The 17,446-nt window shown below is 41.2% G+C and overlaps 2 protein-coding genes across 3 annotated transcripts in view; one reads left to right on the forward strand and one right to left on the reverse strand.

Moving 5' to 3' along the window:
* The window catches only part of CDC73 (cell division cycle 73), a 100,438-nt gene extending 87,260 nt beyond the window's left edge, over positions 1-13,178 (reverse strand). The window contains exons 1-7 of the mRNA XM_027463262.3: positions 12,912-13,178; positions 8,875-8,980; positions 8,384-8,453; positions 7,378-7,440; positions 7,237-7,289; positions 5,466-5,554; positions 3,006-3,222 (exon numbers count right to left, since the gene is read on the reverse strand). Of these exons, the coding sequence (XP_027319063.1) occupies positions 3,006-3,222; positions 5,466-5,554; positions 7,237-7,289; positions 7,378-7,440; positions 8,384-8,453; positions 8,875-8,980; positions 12,912-13,042 (729 nt within the window). The 5' untranslated portion in view covers positions 13,043-13,178. The remainder of the gene's footprint in view (positions 1-3,005; positions 3,223-5,465; positions 5,555-7,236; positions 7,290-7,377; positions 7,441-8,383; positions 8,454-8,874; positions 8,981-12,911) is intronic.
* A 1,558-nt stretch (positions 13,179-14,736) lies between these two features.
* GLRX2 (glutaredoxin 2) lies at positions 14,737-17,280 on the forward strand. Of its 2 annotated transcripts, none has more exons than XM_027463265.3 (4): positions 14,737-14,824; positions 15,130-15,199; positions 15,665-15,841; positions 16,462-17,280. In XM_027463265.3, exons 1-4 carry the CDS (start codon positions 14,790-14,792, stop codon positions 16,579-16,581), a joined length of 402 nt encoding a protein of 133 aa, XP_027319066.1. In that variant the 5' UTR covers positions 14,737-14,789; the 3' UTR covers positions 16,582-17,280. The 2 variants fall into 2 exon arrangements, with proteins under 2 accessions (XP_027319066.1, XP_012960135.1); XM_013104681.5 differs by lacking the exon at positions 14,737-14,824 and adding an exon at positions 14,884-15,007.
* Positions 17,281-17,446: the final 166 nt, after the last annotated feature.

Consider the following 17,446-nt stretch of genomic DNA (forward strand, 5'->3'; position numbering starts at 1 on the left):
CACCTGGGATTAAATCAAACACTTTTTCCCAAAAAGGGTAGGAGTGCATAATAATCAGATAGAAAACTAAGTAAAAAAAATACTTCAACAAGAAATTCTAAGCAAAATTTAAAGATAATGCAAGCAGACAAATGTAAATTCTGAAAGTCTTAAAAACCAAAAAGATAAGTGAAGTGAAATGTCTGCTTTTAAAAACCAACAGCAACCTCCCAAATTCAGTATGAAGATAGCCAAGGATCAATGCAATAGCTGAGTACAACATAGGGGTACCGGAAGGGATCATATGGATACAGGCTATGCATTATAGCAAGCTTGGAGCCAAAGCACAAATGACAACCACTGAATGACAGTCAATGAATGGCAACTTGTACGAAACCACAAAAGCACTAGTGCTCTCCTGCCAATATACACTGGACAGTAACAGAACTCCAATAATCCCAAAGAAAGTAATTATGAGATGACAGTTATTTTGTAGGTAGGATGAGAGTCAAGAAAGGAAGCCATGCTGAGATTAATCCTTTAGCTATCATAAGCAATTACTTCTTGGAGCATCTGGCCAAAGAAGTCACAAAAGGAAAAACACATCTTTATTTAGTCTGCAGAACCTACTTCGAAATGTAGCTTCTGAAGAACACTAACGGGGTACCAATGTACTCAAATCCAACATTCTCGTGAAGCGAAAGAAAACCTTACACCTTTTGCCATAAAAAATTCACTGCTAATTTCAGCTAAGGGAGTGACCTAACTATGAAGTCACTATTAAAAGATAGTTAAAGTAAAAGATAACATCTAAAAGGGCAGAACACAAGCATCATGAAAACTTTTAGAGCTGTACATAGAACACTGAGGAGCATCTTGCTGAAGGAATCCATACTTTTCCAGAGACATCAAGAACAGAAAACACCCAAAACACGTTAAGGATGGTATATTTTGTTTTGTAGCCTGATATTCCTGGTGTTTTCCTTTTAAATCTTAAGCCTTCTCTACATTGATGTTTACTACAGAGAACAATGGGAAAGTTTACATGCAGGAGCTTTTCCTCTGTGATAGAGACAGCTTGAGGATCTGTCTCAGACAATCAATTTTTATAAAGAAACAAGAAAATTGACATTTTGGGGTGCTCATAATTTGATAGCATTACCCCTGGAGTTCTAAATAAATTCAAATATGAAAAAGTCAAATTTTACATGGTAAACTACTGTTGAAGGCAGTTTCATTTTTAAATGTATTTTAAGAGGATTCAAGAGACTACAAATAAATCTGTATCAAGCAGATATTGGAAAAATTACAAAAAAAAAAAAGAATTAACAGGCACATTACCATGCCAAATATCATACGGAAAAGCCAAAAGAGCAGTTGCAGGGGGTACTGTGCTACCTGGATCAAAATTCTTTGTATGAACTGGAAAGTAGATAAGGAATGATTTGCCGGAAAGAACATACCTGAGTTTCCTAACACCTTGAGACTATCTTTGCAAAGGCTCTTTCAGAAATCAGAATGCTTTGTGAGGTTCTGGTATATAACCTTAGCCCTGTGTAACAGAGTGATGTTTCCCCACCCATTTACTCTCACAGTTTCTTGCTCAAAAATATAAACCTCTGATGATTTCTGTTTGTATTCTGTTCTGTATGTATTGGGAGCGTTCTCCCAATATTCAGTGCAAACAGAAAAAAGGACTTGCTAATTATTCCTCAGACTCAAAGAAACTACTTACCGGAGTCCCTGAACAAACTTGATCTTTTTTTGTCCTTCTCCCTGTGCTAGGTTTTGCCTAAGATCACTACCTCATCTTACTGTTATTACAGGGATACTAGAATAAAAAAATCCAACTCTTTACCTGTCATCTTTGCAAGACTCCCCTGTAAGGCATGTAAAGATATGAATGCCATGACTGATTCACTACAGGAGGAAAAGTAACCCAGATTCCTTCAATACATATATTTTGGATGATTTAAGTGGTTTTATGTTTGTTTTGGATTGTTTTTGTTTGTTGTTGTTTTTGGTTTTTTTTTTAATTTATCTCTAACATTTATTTATACCTGTTCAGTGGTGAGATTGCTAAAAATCTCAAACTTAATGCAGCAACATTCACTCTGCACATAACACACAGGTATGTGCCATATTCCTATTAATTACCCCATAATTCCAAAGTGTTTATTCCACTGAGGTCAAGAGACTATGTTGCAAAAATGACCATCATGTAAAATACTGTTAAAAATAAGACAAGCTAAAACTGGGAACTCCTTTGCTTAATGTTGAGACATTGTTTTCCTGTGACAGTACTTAGAGAAGTAGAGAAGGCAAAGGATACAATCTGGCAACCACCTCAGGAAAACAGACCTCGCAATCTGTTAGGAATTGACTTACTGCTTCCTTGAGAAATTTAGCCTCAATTGTCTGCTATAAAGAAAGCTTGCTCTCTTTGGACAATCAGGCTATCAGCTGTGCTTGCAACCATGCTCTGGATGGCACATAACCAAGTACAGATAAAGACATCAATTAAAGGAGCATGAAGGAACAAAAAGACACAGAAAAGCCTCGTCACATCAACTCTTTCTGGTTTTGTTCATTTTATTATTTTCTCTCATTACTTTTCCACTGTTTTCCACAGCTTAGCAGCCTTTGGACTTTCTTTCCATGTAGGTATGTTGCTACTTGTATCAGTTACACCCCACTTCTGTCTGTTTTACACCTACAGGTACTTCCTACAGCCTTCCCAATTGTAAGGCTCAAACCAGCTTTGTTTAAGAGGAATTAAGTGACTACTTGGTATCTTTTAAATGGCTGAAGGAAGTATTTTGAGATCTATTTTAAGCTTACGGTAATGAGGAAAGAATGACTCTGTCACTGTGCCAGGAGCTCTCCAGCATACCTTTACCTAGAACACTAAGCATAATCCTCTCTCAGTCATCTGAAGTCTACAGTGAACAAGCTAGAGATACAATAAAGAGAAAATGCAGTTTCCCATTTGGATCATAGAAATAGCTTGGTATCTGCAGCATTACCTTGCCTGTGCTTTGTAAGATTGTAGTTCTTGTCCTCCATACTCTCTCCCTGCTGACAATATCTCTGGTTACATCCACTTCAGCATCAACAAAACTTCTCTGTTTAAGAGCAGTTATGTCATCATCCAGATCAGTTTTGATAGTGGATCTTTTCTTTGCCATGATTTTTGCTTTGATAGCAGCAATTTTTTCCACTGACATGGCTTCAGACAAGGACCTAAATGAGCAAAAATAGCAGAAGAGACTGAATAACAGCACAAACAATTCTTCTGAGAGGATTTCTGAATGAGTAGTTTCCTCCTGCTTAAATTTACATCTATGCCATAAAAAAGTCACCTTACATATACATAAACATTATATGAGCTTAGCATTGATTCTAATGCCCAAAACAGCATTTTTCTGACAAAAGACTCTATACAGGTATTAGCACAAAAAAGGTCAAAAAAAAAATCCCAACTATAACAAGCAGAAATAAAGACTGCACATGTAAAGCATCAGGACTAACACTTCCATTCACAGTATCATCTGACTTTCAACTCCTAGTAATTTATAGTGAATTACAATTTTGTGTCAGCCAATCCCAGGCTTCCAAAGCATTAAACTAAATTCTGGTTGAGGCTCTGTTAGGCGGACTTGGGAACTTGGAAGATCAGTGTTACCTTTTCATAGCATGTAGGCCAAACAAACAACAGATGGTAGTAACTTTGTCCACGTTAAACTGTATTTGAAGTAGCTCAGCTCAGTTCAAGAGTGCAACATTTTTATCTGTTTGCTTTTAATTGTAAACACAGCAGGATTTAGTTGCCAAACACTGAGCACTATTGTTTTCCAGGTAAACTGAAGAATAAAAAGGACTGAATTGCACAATCCCAACTGCACATAACCAATCCTATTTTACATGTTTTTTTGAGAACACATTGAAAAATTACGCTGTAAAGCAATCTCCTTTTACACCTAAACTACTGAAAAAGGAACCTTATTTGTTGCTCTTAAATGAGCAACAAGAGTGACAAACACAAAATTCACTGCTTGTGAACGTTACTTGCACTTTTAAAGGGACAATATTTTGCATTCAATCGTATTCTGTATTTACAGATTTTTACTAGGCAATTACAAATAACATTGGTCATCTTTACTACAATACTGTCTCATACTCCAAAACCTTTGCTTGTAACACACTGCAACTAACATCCAAATCATCGGTTTACACAAAACAATGTGCACAGTTACACTTTGTTTCTTAAACTTCCTGACTTTTAGTCAGGTATGACAATCAAATGGTGTGTTTTTTTTTTGTTGTTGTTCTTTTTTTTAAACAGTTTCCTTTTATGTACACCTAAACAAGACAGATGGAAAGAAGATATTTTTATGTGCTTAGGTGCAATTATACCTTACTTGGCTGTATTAATTGTTGAAAGGCTAACCAATAAGTTTAATCCTGGTAAAGAACAAGCAAGCATTCACAACATTGCTTATGCTCACGAAATAAATTTCTCAAGAATGCAGTTGCTCTATCAAGTGAAACTATTTATTTGCAAAATCCAATGCAGATGAAAGTGTTAACTGCATACTCATACACCTTCCTAGCAGGAAGCATGATTCCCATTTTGCATTCTGAGAGCTGACACACACAAGAAATAAAGCAACTACCTTTACATTAGGGTTTCAGAACTCAGGTATTTGAAAATGAGTTCCTAGAGTTTGGTATCCTGCTAAGTACCTACTAAGCACAAGATCCTCAGCATCAACAAGGTCTTGCAATAATTTCATTTCCTCTCTGCCTGGCTTAGGGAAGATATGGTGTAAGATACAAAAACAGGTGTCATTCTCTGCAAAATTCTGGATAGATTCAAAGAAAAAGAAAGGGGACCGTCAAGTTTTCGAACACTTTAATACTGATTACTACTTATGGCAATGACAGGACGTTATCCTCTGGTAGTCTACTGCCTCCTTGGCGGAAACAAGCTCACCTCTGCAGGGAGTCAAACTGAGGTCCTGCTAACCTTAAATGTATTCTTACATTATTCTCCTCCTTTTGTGCACAGGACACTCCTCAGTACAAGATTTTCTTCCTTTGAAATAGAGATCATCAGCTTTCCTTTGCAATTCTGCTCATTGTCTTTGACTGCTTAGATAAACACCATGGCAGAAGAAAGCCAAGTGGTGGGGGTTGGAAGGCAACGTGAGGCAACTGTTCTTACACTTGTGAATAAGAAAAAAAAAAAAAAATCAAGATATCTCATGCCACACCATCTGAACTTCCACTCAAGAACAGGATTCTGACCAGGCACGAGGTTCTATCCCCTCAAGCATAACTGATTATAGCACCTAAGGGAAGGGGGGATAGAGGTGAGGCAAAATACTTCCAATGAGAGCTAGTGGACACAAGTAAGACCACATGCCTAATTGTTATTAGTCTTTTAATTAAGCATTATCCATACGAAATTGAAGTATTCTTACCTGATCTGCTCTGTTTGCACGATACCTTCTTTATGTCCTTCCAACCGAGCTGCCAACCGCTCCTTGTCAAGGCGCACACACTCTTCATCCTAGGAGTAACAGCAGTGCTTAAATTTTTGTGTATTCTCTTTAATGAAAGAAATACAGTTAGAATTAAAGCTATATAGAATTCACTTTAAGATTAGCAAGGACTATCTTTATTTTCAAGCATTTTTGAACTGTGCACTAGTATTAACTGTACAGCTACTGGAAATTTTTTAAGAATCACAATTAGAAAAATGAAAAGGGAACTACCATTCCCTTATAAAGTGACTTGCTGAGACAAGAATGCAAAATAATAGAAAAGCAGTAAGAGAATTTGAAGGTGACAAACAATAAGTAGGACAATATGTATACATACATTTTTGACAAGCTCAGTTATGTTTTTACAGAAAACTGCCCAGAACTGTGACATTTTGATGCAGAACTTTCATAAATGGCATTCTTAATATAGAGAGAAGTCAAGAGTAAAGACTAGTAAAGTAACTTCCAGTTACTTAAGCGAGGATGGAGACAGACATGTAAGGTGAGAAAGCAACTTTATGCCATTTTTTCAGCTTCTTAAAGCTGATACCACTTATGTCTTATCGGTCTTATTTCTCCACAAAATCTAAATCATCGTCAAGTCTGTCCTACTGCTAAAAGGCTGAAGCACGGCAGAAACAGTCACTCCTGTGTACCAGGAGAAATCTGGAATCTCTACACTGAAACAGTTCCTGAATAGCTTAAAACAGACTTCACAGACTGAGCAGCAAAGAAACAAACAAAAAGATGGCCATAAACTGATCAGGTTCGTATGCAGAATTCTTGATTCTCCAAATCATGATGTTTTCAAACTGTACATCTACAACATAACGGCATCAGAACCACATAGGGAAATGTAGAATGTAACTCTACAGATCACCAATACATCATGTCAGAGCAATCGTGCTTGTGAGCTATTAAGAATGCCTAAAGTTCTTACTAATCTTATTCTGATAAAGATAAGCACAAGCACTGTTAAAATGCAATTCTGGAATAATGGAATGTATGTATTTACAATAATCTTCTTCTAAGAAGAAATCAAAAGCCTCAAAGCTCCGAAAACATGTACAGACAGATTTGTAACAACTCAGAAGAAAAAAAATGGATGAACACAGTTAAAAAGTAATTGAGGAAAAAAAAAAACTCGTTTTTAAAACCAGGCAGAATTACATAATACAATATGTGCTAGAACTAGACATGTCAATTTTATTTGAGAGATAATTCTGAAAATACACTGTTTAATTATCCAACACATAGCCTCAGAAAATACTAAATCACAGGGACAACAGTTTTGTATACCGCTATAAAGAGATTAAAATAGCAGATAAATGCCCATCTTATTGATATGTACTCATTTGTTTTAAGTTATGTCAGCTCCCAAATGGCACATAACAGTAATTACTCGTTACATAGCACTTTGATTCTAATCACATAGCTCCTAGCAGACAGATCATAATGCAACAGATATTTATAGATCCGTGGTCAAGCTTTACCCTTTCACACTCCAATGTACAGCCAGCAACTCAAATTCCAAGTTTAAACGAGAGGCTAGAATTCCTTAGTTCTATCTCCTCCTGGTTCATGTACACACTAGCAGAAGTAGCGTGTGCACCCAGAGGACAACTGAACTGCTATAAAATGGGAGAAAAAAAATATTATTTACACACACACACCCCAAATTTGTATCAATGACAGTTACTGTCATTACCTCTATTCTTGGTTTCTTTGCTTCTGCTAGTATTTCATCTGCTGCTCTTTTAACTACAAGAAAAAGAGGACATTAAAAATGGAGCATTGCAGAATACTTTCATAAAATAAACTTTGAGGCTACTTTTTAGTTAAACTATACCTTGAGTGGATCGTTGAAGGCCAATTTCAAGTGGAGCACTTCTGTCTATACTTGATGAGGTTGCTGTAATCAAACAATATTTCATGTAATTATAAAAGGTTTGGTAAGTATTTCAGTATAAAAGGATGAAGAACAACAGCTAAAATGCAACAGTGTAAATTCTAATTAGATATTAAGAAAATAATGTCTTTATCAAAGGTTGTCATACACTGGCACCAGAGATATTCAGAACTTGACTTGATATCAAGTTAAATCAGATTGCTCGGGGCCATTTGACTCTTCAAAATGGGGACTGAACCAGATGACTCTGTGGTCCCTTCCAACATTAGTCAGCAATTCTATAATCTGTATATACTACACAGGAGAAAACAGTCACAAAAATTACTTTAACCTGGAATCAAGATCTACTTGTTTATCTGCTTTTTGGAAGAAAGACAACCTGAGGGTCGCTCTAAAAAAGGCTTACTGCTCATATTACAGAAATCATCTCATATTCCAACGTAGAGAGACCACATGCAAGACAGAGCGAGATAAAGTAGGCCATATTTATCTTTCTCTGGTCACAGAGAAACCTCTTTTCTCTGACTGTTGGTAACAGAAATTTTAGCACAGTAGAATACCAGGAAAATCTGCCAGACTGAAAAAGCAGTGATTTGATACATTTTAGTATACTGCAGATTTTATCCCATACACTCATTGCATTAAAATCAAAGTTTCCCACAATCTAGAGAGAAGGAAGAAACAAACACGGAGCGTTCTAACAGATAACCATTAACCAAGGATGTTAATAATCAAGTAGCTCACTTCTAAATGTGTGTAGGAATGCGGCTCCTAAGCGTCTTAAAAATAGTTAAGTTCAGAATAAAATAATTGAAAGAAGAATTAGTTTGAGAAGTCTGAACGTAGTCAGTTAAGCTACAGATTGACACTTATGTGTTGCCCCCTCATTTATCCCATAAATGCAAATCAAGAGAGTACTGTGTCTTTAACAGAAAACATCACTCACATGTCTCCCCATTTAGGTATGCAAGTAAGTCTTTCCTATCAGGTCTTCTTACCACAGGAATGTTTTCAGTCTGAAAAGACAGCAGACTTGACATTAAACTGTTATTCCCTCAGAAAGACTCTTGATTAAGATTTTTCTACTTTCATCGACCACTCATCCGCACAAAGGAAGGAAAACATATCCCGTGTCACAAGCAAGCACAACTATCAAGCTTAAAAACACAACTACTTTCTGGAGGATGTTTAACTGCACAAAATGAAACACGTCATCTGCTATAAAACAAAGGGAGGACAGACTTTTTTCCTCCTTCACTTCAGACTTGCAAATAAGTAGTAGAGTATTTTGTAAACACACACACTTCATTGCATACCTTTTTCCCTTTCCCCAGACAAATTCAGACACTAGAATGCTACCATCATTCTCTGGCAATAACTGTGCAAACATTACTCAGCTCAAACCAGACAAAACGAAGTTCTGTATTGTCTACTTACTGCAGCACGACGGACATAAACAGGATGCGAAAGGTGCACATTATTGAGCAGGAACAAGATAGAATCCAAAGTGTAGTATTCCCTGGGCTGACCCTCCTTTCCGGTCCTGTAAAATCATGAAACACAATTTTTAATGTTTAACAAAGAGTTTTCCCTCCAAGCACAGTGGTTTTACTCACAGCTCTCCACCAGCATTGAAACACTCACCACAGAAGTTCCAACCTCACTGGGGGAAGGCAGAAGAAATAAAAACCACTCCTCAAGCATAACTTTCTTTAACCTGGAAGAGCTACACAATCACCTATTAAATGTACCAGAAGTGAAAGTTTGTTGTCTCTATAGTGTGGATATAATGCCACTGCTGCTTTCTTGGAATTTCTTTTCTACACAAAACAAAAATTATGTTGATCAAAAGCACCCAATAACCCCTTCAAAACTCATCACTAACAGGAAGGCTTAAAACATTACCTTCATAGTGATGCCTGAGAAAAACAAGCACACCTTATCTCACAGGGAGAAAAATGATTCAAAGTACTTCAGGAATTGGTAGAATAAAGGATTTTTCTATCACTCTTCCTTCCTTCCAAGAACTTAGTCTGTGTATTTACATGGTGGAAGGAAGGGTTATGTTTTGTTGCAAGGAGGAGGGAAGGAAAGAGACTTTGTATCTTTCAACCGCTAAGAAACAAAGTTGGCTGAATAACTGTAACAAAACTGGACTCTGCTGCAAGGAATTGTTTGGCTATTTTATTGTTTCCCTGCTATCTTTGATCAGGTAGCATCTGAACTTGTTCAGAGTACTGGTAGAAACAAAAGCTTCCTCCACATAGACTTGGCTCTGAAGTGAAGCCTGTGTCACGTGCCGCAGTTGTCACTTCATTTTACAATCAACACCGTAGATTCTCTCTTCTCAGGGTAAGTCATTATTTCTTTGAAGTGCGTCACATCCAATGATTATATTAGAAAGTCCAGCTGCTCATCTACTCAAGTTTCTTTACACTATTTAGCAATGAATGGTGTAATTTAGAAAACAAACACTGAACGGTTATCTATTAATTTGGAAATACGGTATTACAAAGCCCCAGGCATGGACAAAGCTCAGCAGAGCACAGCTGGTACTTCACCTAAGCCACACACGCAAGAAATCCCCATGCTCATTATCATTGCAAGAGGATGCTTTATCACAAGGACAATGCAAGATACTGCATGTTAACGGGAGAGGGTCAGATGGGAGAGCAATTGTACTGCAAGGAGAAAATCTAAGCCTCAACTGGCATTTCAACAGCAGTTCGTGATCCTTTCAGGCTTGCCAGAGGACCTGCTCAAAATAAAGAGGTAAAAGCAAGCTAAGCTGAATGCAGCTTACTTACAATGTTTGTTAATTGTGTGAAGCAGCAAAAGAAATTAATCTTCTTTTCCCATATTACTAATTACGTCAGTTATTTCAGAAAAACAATCTTATGATCCAGGCCTTGAAAAGTCTGAAAAGTTCAGCACTTAAAAAAAAGAAGTGATGCAACTTTTAATACTTGTTAAACTCCAGCTTAAAAGCTGAAGAAAATGTTCACATAACGCAAAATAGAAAGCCTCACCTGCTTGGTTTTAGCACCCGAAATTTATTTCCAGTTTATCCATTCACACTCCAAGGGCGACACAAGTTTATTCATTTTTTAACTGCTCTACTTCCTTTTTTGTGTTTGAAAGCATGGATTTTTATAGAGGTTCTAAGTGCCTGGGTCTCATTCACAAAAGCAAGCACTAATCCTCAAAAATACAAGACTGGACACGCGGAGTCTCACACAAAGCACAATACCCACGACCAGCTGCTCTCTGTTTAAAAACTTCTCAACTGTCCAAACAAGTCCCTCTGACGGGTAAACAAGGCAAATGAGGTGCTGGTAGATTGATTCCTTCCTTGGGTTTTGAAACAGATTCTATAATCACTCTTCTGGGGCTGCGGACCAACCCTTACGTCAAAACAAACAAAACACCTCATCTTAGTCCATCCTGCCTTCAGAAGTACTCAGAGTTGTGCTCTGTGGACTGTATCTGGGAACCAACCTGCATCAGAACGACCTTCTGGGTTTTGTTTCCAGGTTACCCTTACCCTGGCTCCTTTCCTCAGACCAATTCACTGTTTGGCAGCCACTCACGCCAGCACGGAGAGAAGGCAGCGCTGCTGACTTCTGCCAGCTTTGCTGCTCAAGGAGCCACAGTGTTAAATGTCTGCTGGGACTAATTCTAGAAGGGACCGAATGCCACCGCTGCTATTCCGACTTGGGTTACTCTCCCCAGACCGATAGCAGACAGAGATGCAATTACAGCAACCAGGCTGTGGACACCTAAGACAGAAATCATATTGGCTTCATGAAAGATTAAGCTCTTAACAACTGCTCACTGCACGTGTAGTTTGGACCCCCTCAAGTGACCCTACTAAGAGATTTTGAACCTTAGAAGTTGTTGAAGATGTTCCTCATACATCCCGGCAATTACAAGAATTAACAGCTCCCAAACTGTGATCTCAAAGGTATGGCTCGTGGAACTGGTTCTTCAGTTTATGGATTTCAGACAGAATGTGCCACGGTGGTTCACAAGAGATGCTGTGAATCAACAGTGGCCTCATTCTACCAGAAGCTCAGGAGCCCCCTTTTTGGGTCTGAATCAGGATTTACCAGTTTACTGAAAAATAACAAGTCTGTAACAGTATCTCAAGAGTTGAGGAACTGCACAGCTACGATGTGGTTACTGCTACTGCTCAGCACATCCTCTGCTCCCCCACGATCCCTCTTTGGCCATAAAGATAAAGCTGTGTTAACGTACTCAATAAAGTTTTTCTCTCCAGCTGCCACCTTCTTGTCTTTTGTTAATAATTTCCACACCTAAATCAAGTTTTCCTAAGCAGTAGAAGAGTCAGGCTAGCCTATCGGTTTCTCTGCTCCCTACAGAATGGGGGTGAAACGTGTCTGTGCAGTTAACCATTACTTATTACGGCCTGGGAAAAGCGACTTGTAGCAAGGGAAACACCTTAAGCGCCTATGTAGCAACTCAGCAAAACAGAATCAAGACTTATCAAAAGCTCTAAAACTTATCTCTTTATGCAAATATTTTCTTCCTCTCCGGTCTACCTACCAGTATCCCCTCTCAGCCAGGAAGTGCAACTAAATGCCAAGCAAGTTTCTGAAAGCTTTAAATAGACAACGAAATACCACGTTTCTAGCTTTAAACTGAATGTGAAGTTACAGCAGTTTTAAAAAATCTGCCTATGAATTAACATAAGCAGGCAGATTTCTTTCCTTTCTTCCTCAAACTAGAGGACACTGCAGCACTGTTAATGTCCTTATCGTAACTATGAAAAATCAAAAATCAGTTCCTGGGTAGTGCGAACTAAAAGGGCTTTGTTTGAGAAATCTGTGGCTCTCCTGGTCTTGCAAGCTTCTGAGCACGGGGCACTCCCTTTGATCACTACCTGCAGCGCTCACTACCTGCCATTTAACAACCAGCGTTAGTTTCCCTTGGGTTGAAAGGATTCACTGAAGCCCTTTCAGGGTGGGCATCACGAGCCTGCAGCTGCCACTTTCCGGAGAAAGGTGAGCAGAGCAGCCCCTCGCACTGCAAGCCACCGAGTCCAACAGGTACAGAAACCGACGTTCTAGAACTTTTCTAAAAAAACACAAAGTAGCACTTAACCGACTGTAGCGACTTCAGGAAGAGAAAGGCGATTTCCAGCTGCCTGTTAGGGCAGGGCCGAACCAACCCCCGTTCCCTGGGGCTCGCCGCCCACTCCCCACCCGGAGCCCGAGCTGCGGGGGGTGCCGAGCCGCCCGGAGCCCCGGCACGCACCGATTTTGGAGGATTTCTCCCCAAAACCCAGGACAAGATCCGCGGGGCTGCCTCACCCCCCTGCCCACCCACAGCCCCCGGGGGCGACCCGAGGCGAGCCCGGCGGCCCCAGGGACCCCCCCCAAGGGGCAAACGAGGCCCGGCGGGGCTCAACCCGGCCGCCACCCCCCGTAGACCCCGCGTCGCCGGCGGCTCACCCCCAGATGACATAGTTGGTCTTGACGTTCTTGGGCCAGGAGAACTCGCCGAAGATCACCTCGTCGCCCTTCACCACGATCTCCTTCTTCTGCGTGTTGTACTGCCGCAGCACGCTCAGCACGTCCGCCATCTTCTGCCCGCCGCCACCACAGCCGCTGCCGCTGCCGGCCCCGCCGCCGCCGCCGTCCTCGTCGCCGCCGCCAGCCGCGAGAGGACCCCGCCGCCAGCCGCCAGGCCCTGGGCTGCCCGCGGAGAACGCCTGAGCAGCGCCGCCGCCCCGCCCCGCCTCGCCCCGCCTCGCCTCGCCCCGCCCCTGGGCGGCCGCAGCGGGCTGAGGGGGCCCCGCCTGGGGTCTGCCGCCCGCCGGTCAGAGCGGGGTGGGAGGGGAAAGGGAAGCCCTGTGGTGTGACCCCGGTGTTATCAGGCGCTAAAAGCACTCGTCAGGCTTTAATTCCTGTCAGGATTTAGTTCTGCCGTTGGGTTCTGAATCAGCACTCGGTTCTGACGCGAGCAGGCGGTTGGCACCCCAAGGGGAATAAAGCGATCCCGGAAATATTTGGTGTCTGCCAAAAACACTTTCCTCACACACCCGCTCCTCATCACCTGCACGGCCGGGTCTGTGCAGCGCAGAGGGGAGGGCTTCGTGGGGCTCTGTGGCACGAAGCCTCCCCTGTGAGCACGCCTCATCAGGCTTTTTGTCAGTCCAAATCCATGTTTTCCCCTAAAAGCACACCTTTGCTTTCTCCTCCGTCCAATTTAGTATCTTCTGCTCAGCCACAGCACTGGAAATGAGCAGCACAGCAGAGCCCAACACACTGCTCCCCGCCGGGCAATACCAGCGCTGGGATATAGCATTCATGTACTGAGGAAGCAAAACCGTCATGAATAAACAGAATTGCATTCTGAATAAACATAACGTAACTTCTCAGATTAGATTTACTGCAGCTGCAACCTATGAAAAATTGAAACGGAAATTGAAATTCTTCCATTTGTTCCAGTCCTGTTTCTGTTTCTCGTACAGAAACTACTTGGCATCACCTAAGCGGCTTTTAACTAGGCTACAAATACTTTCTTTAGCAACACACAAAGTCATTGTGTTTCATGAAGTTGTGGTTGTTTTACCTTTTTACTTCAGTATGCCTTTGTTAAAAGTTTTAGATGAAAGAATGGAGAACTGTCCTCACACTTTGCTTTGGGGAACATAGTAAGACTACCAATCGGTATTTTTACCACATGGTATCAGATACCTGAGTGCTCATCAGCTTTAGCCCAGGTGATGAATCTAGAAAACCTGTATGTGAAAGGGGAAAACCTGTTAGGGCTTGGTACAGCGACACACTGCATGGGCACAGGTCCCAGCTGCGTTTGTTGACCACTTTAACGCAGCCGTGGTGCAGCAGGCTACACCCACGCTTTCTATACCATCAAAAGGTTTGACAACTTGCAGCCACAGGTAAATTCACCAAGATTACGCACACAAATAAGGATTATTTGTGTCCTGTAGCACAGGAGCAAGATAAACACACCGGGTCTGAACAGGGTCAACCTGCTACCCATAAGGGAGCACCGGCAGCCCACACGGGTCGCTTTTACACGTGAACTGATTTCCTTGTGCTGTTTGTCACAGGACTGACGGCTGCACTTTTACACTTTCCATCCCCAGCACACGAGCAGGGGGCACCCGCGGCACCCCCAGCCCCACCCGGCACCTCCCCAGGGGCTCAGAGGCGGCCCCCGGGTCGCCACCCCCGCAGCAGGCAGCGCCGCGGGCAGCCCCGCGCTCGGCCGGGAGGCGGGGAGGGGGTGGAGGGGGGGGCCTCGAGCCGTGCCGGACCGCCGCGAAGACTGCGGGGCCCCGCCCCTTCCGGCCGGCCGCCATGTTGCTGCGGGGGGCGGCCGGGCTGCGGCGGGGGTGGGTGGGGACGGGACGGGGACAGGGGGGAGGGAAAGGGTCGGGGAAAAGGGAAATAAAAAGCGTTTGTCTGGAGAAAGCAGCTGCTTTCCGCGCTGTCTGTAAAGTTAGAGTTTATTTTGATCGTCCTGTGCGCTGTGCGAGCTCGTACAGCCCCCGGCGTTGCAGCTGATGTGAACCCAAGTGTGACGGGGAATCATGAGGGATATTGACAGCGCTGTGATGCTTTAAAAATAATAATTTGTGAGCTCTAAAAGGTGCCGTTTCTGTGTAAGCACGCCTGTCTGACTCGTGTTTCTGTTTAGTTTTAGGATGGGGAACAGCCAGCCCGTCTCTGTTGGGCTGTCCAGCAATGACGCTGCGAACCAAATACAGGTAACGAATTGTGTGTGCCTCATGTTATTTGTGTCTTACAGCATTATTTGTGTCTTCAACTGCTCGTGTCTTCAGTTTTCCTAAAAATCGTGGCTGCTTCAAAGCTTGTCTGAATTACACAAAAAAATTACATGACACGTTCTGCCTATCCAGCCCGCTTTTTAACAATTAATTGTAATTAATACCAAGTAATATGGGCAGCATTGTTCGTCCCTATTGCTGCCACCTGGTCTTTCTAGGCTGTATTCTTTGTACGTCTTTCTTCAGTCTTCAGCCTTCTAGTCTAATTCAGTACTGTCATCAGTATTGGGGATTAAAGTTAGTCAAATTACTGCTACTAAACATTTGTTACAGTAATAGCAGATTTATAATTTCCTCGTTTGATTTCATGGCTGTTGGATACTGTTAAAATACACTGATTTACAAACAAGGCTCACTTACTTGAGTGTTCTTGTAAATATACAGGATATTATTTCAGAGAACTGCGTGGTGATTTTCTCTAAAACAACATGCTTCTACTGCGAAAAGGCAAAAAAGCTTTTTGAGCACATGAATGTAAATTACACAGCTGTAGAACTGGACTTGAATGAAAACGGAAACCAGATACAAGATGTTCTTGAACAGATGACTGGTGGCAGAACAGTGAGTATACTTCTTGCATGTAATAAGAAAAGTAAGAATTTAAACTATGTTTTCCGTGGGTTATGGACGTATCAAGGTCTGCAGTCTTCTGAGATGGGTAAACTTGTGATGCAAGCTTCTAAATGAAAAACAAGACACTGCAAAAGGGTTCTGTGTTTTTTCTTGAGACCTTCTGGCTGTCCCTCAGAGGTGATCTTTTTTCCATACTGCCACTAAGATGACTGAAGTATCAAAGTCAGTTTTCATTTCTACAGCTGTATTTATTGCATTGTGTTTAACACTTAGCATGTTTGCCATTCCTTAATTTTATATAGCCTCACTTGACTCAATTGTATGAATTTTCCCTATAGTGAATTCAAATCCACTTCTGAGTAGCAAGTGAACAAAGTTTTCAATTTCCGTAAATATTATGGAAGCAGGAGTTGTACCATAATACTGAAACATTAATAAGCATATTAAGAGACTAAATGGTGTGTGTGTGTATGTATACATACACATTCCACTCTTAGTGTAGGTGTGGGTGTGTAAGCTGACATAACAATACTTGAGTCCACAGGGCTTTGCTCTAGGTTTTTGTCTTTTTTTTGAAGTGACTGATGCAATATTCTTGTTCTTGATAGGTCCCAAGAGTGTTTGTTAATGGGACTTTTGTTGGAGGTGCTACAGATACTCAAAGACTTCACGAGGAAGGCAAGCTACTGCCATTGATTCATCAATGTCAGCTGAAAGGAAAATCCTGAACCACCATCTAGCCTAGCATAGTTCTGCCTTGATATAAAACAGGTACAAATTCAGACAAGTTAAAAAGATTACAAAGACACACTACATCAGCTGGGGGGTAACAGCTTCAAGCCAAGAATTTCTGAATCTCAGATCATTCTCTGACACAGACTCTATGGAACTGACAAATTACTTGGTTTCCTTGCCTCAGCTTTACCACAATCGTTATGAACCTCTTGGAACTCCAAGTGTATTCAAATGATGTAATTTTATTGGTGTTGCATTGGTGGTAGAGTTAAGGTTTTTGAAGTATCCTGTTTTTTGTTTTGTTTTCCTGCAAGTAAGGTGTCTTTCTAGTCTCATTCTACCACAGTTACAATACACGGTTAATGTAATGGCTTTAAGTTTTAAATGTCAAATTACAATCAAAGAAAGTACAAAGCATCACATTTGTAGTGATGTTGCTGCATGTCAAGTTTCTTACTGTTCATTTGTTACTTTTACACTACTTGTACTAGTTTAGTTTTTTTTGGCTGTCATTCTGTGTATTCCTAAACAGTGCTGAAACCACCTCTTTCTTGTGCAACTTTAATTGTAATTTTATTTACAAGCGAACTTAAATGTAAATCATGGGAATGTGTTATGCAAGGATGGCATGAGTGAGCATGCTTTGTGATATCAGTTGTTCTTTTAAATAAAGGAGTCTGGCAGTAGAGGAAGTAGGTCAGCTTCACTGTTCTCTCCTACAGTTGCTCTCAGTTGGAGCAGAGGATTGCAGGTAACCTGCAACTTTGGGGTCTTGCAAAGGGTCAGTCACTGTTTTAAAACCTACTAGGCTGCCATTGTATGAGAGTATCTTAGGATCTTCTGGAGAGGCTTGAACTA

This window comes from Anas platyrhynchos, chromosome 8 (assembly GCF_047663525.1).
Source record: "Anas platyrhynchos isolate ZD024472 breed Pekin duck chromosome 8, IASCAAS_PekinDuck_T2T, whole genome shotgun sequence".
Classification (NCBI taxonomy): Eukaryota; Metazoa; Chordata; class Aves; order Anseriformes; family Anatidae; genus Anas; species Anas platyrhynchos.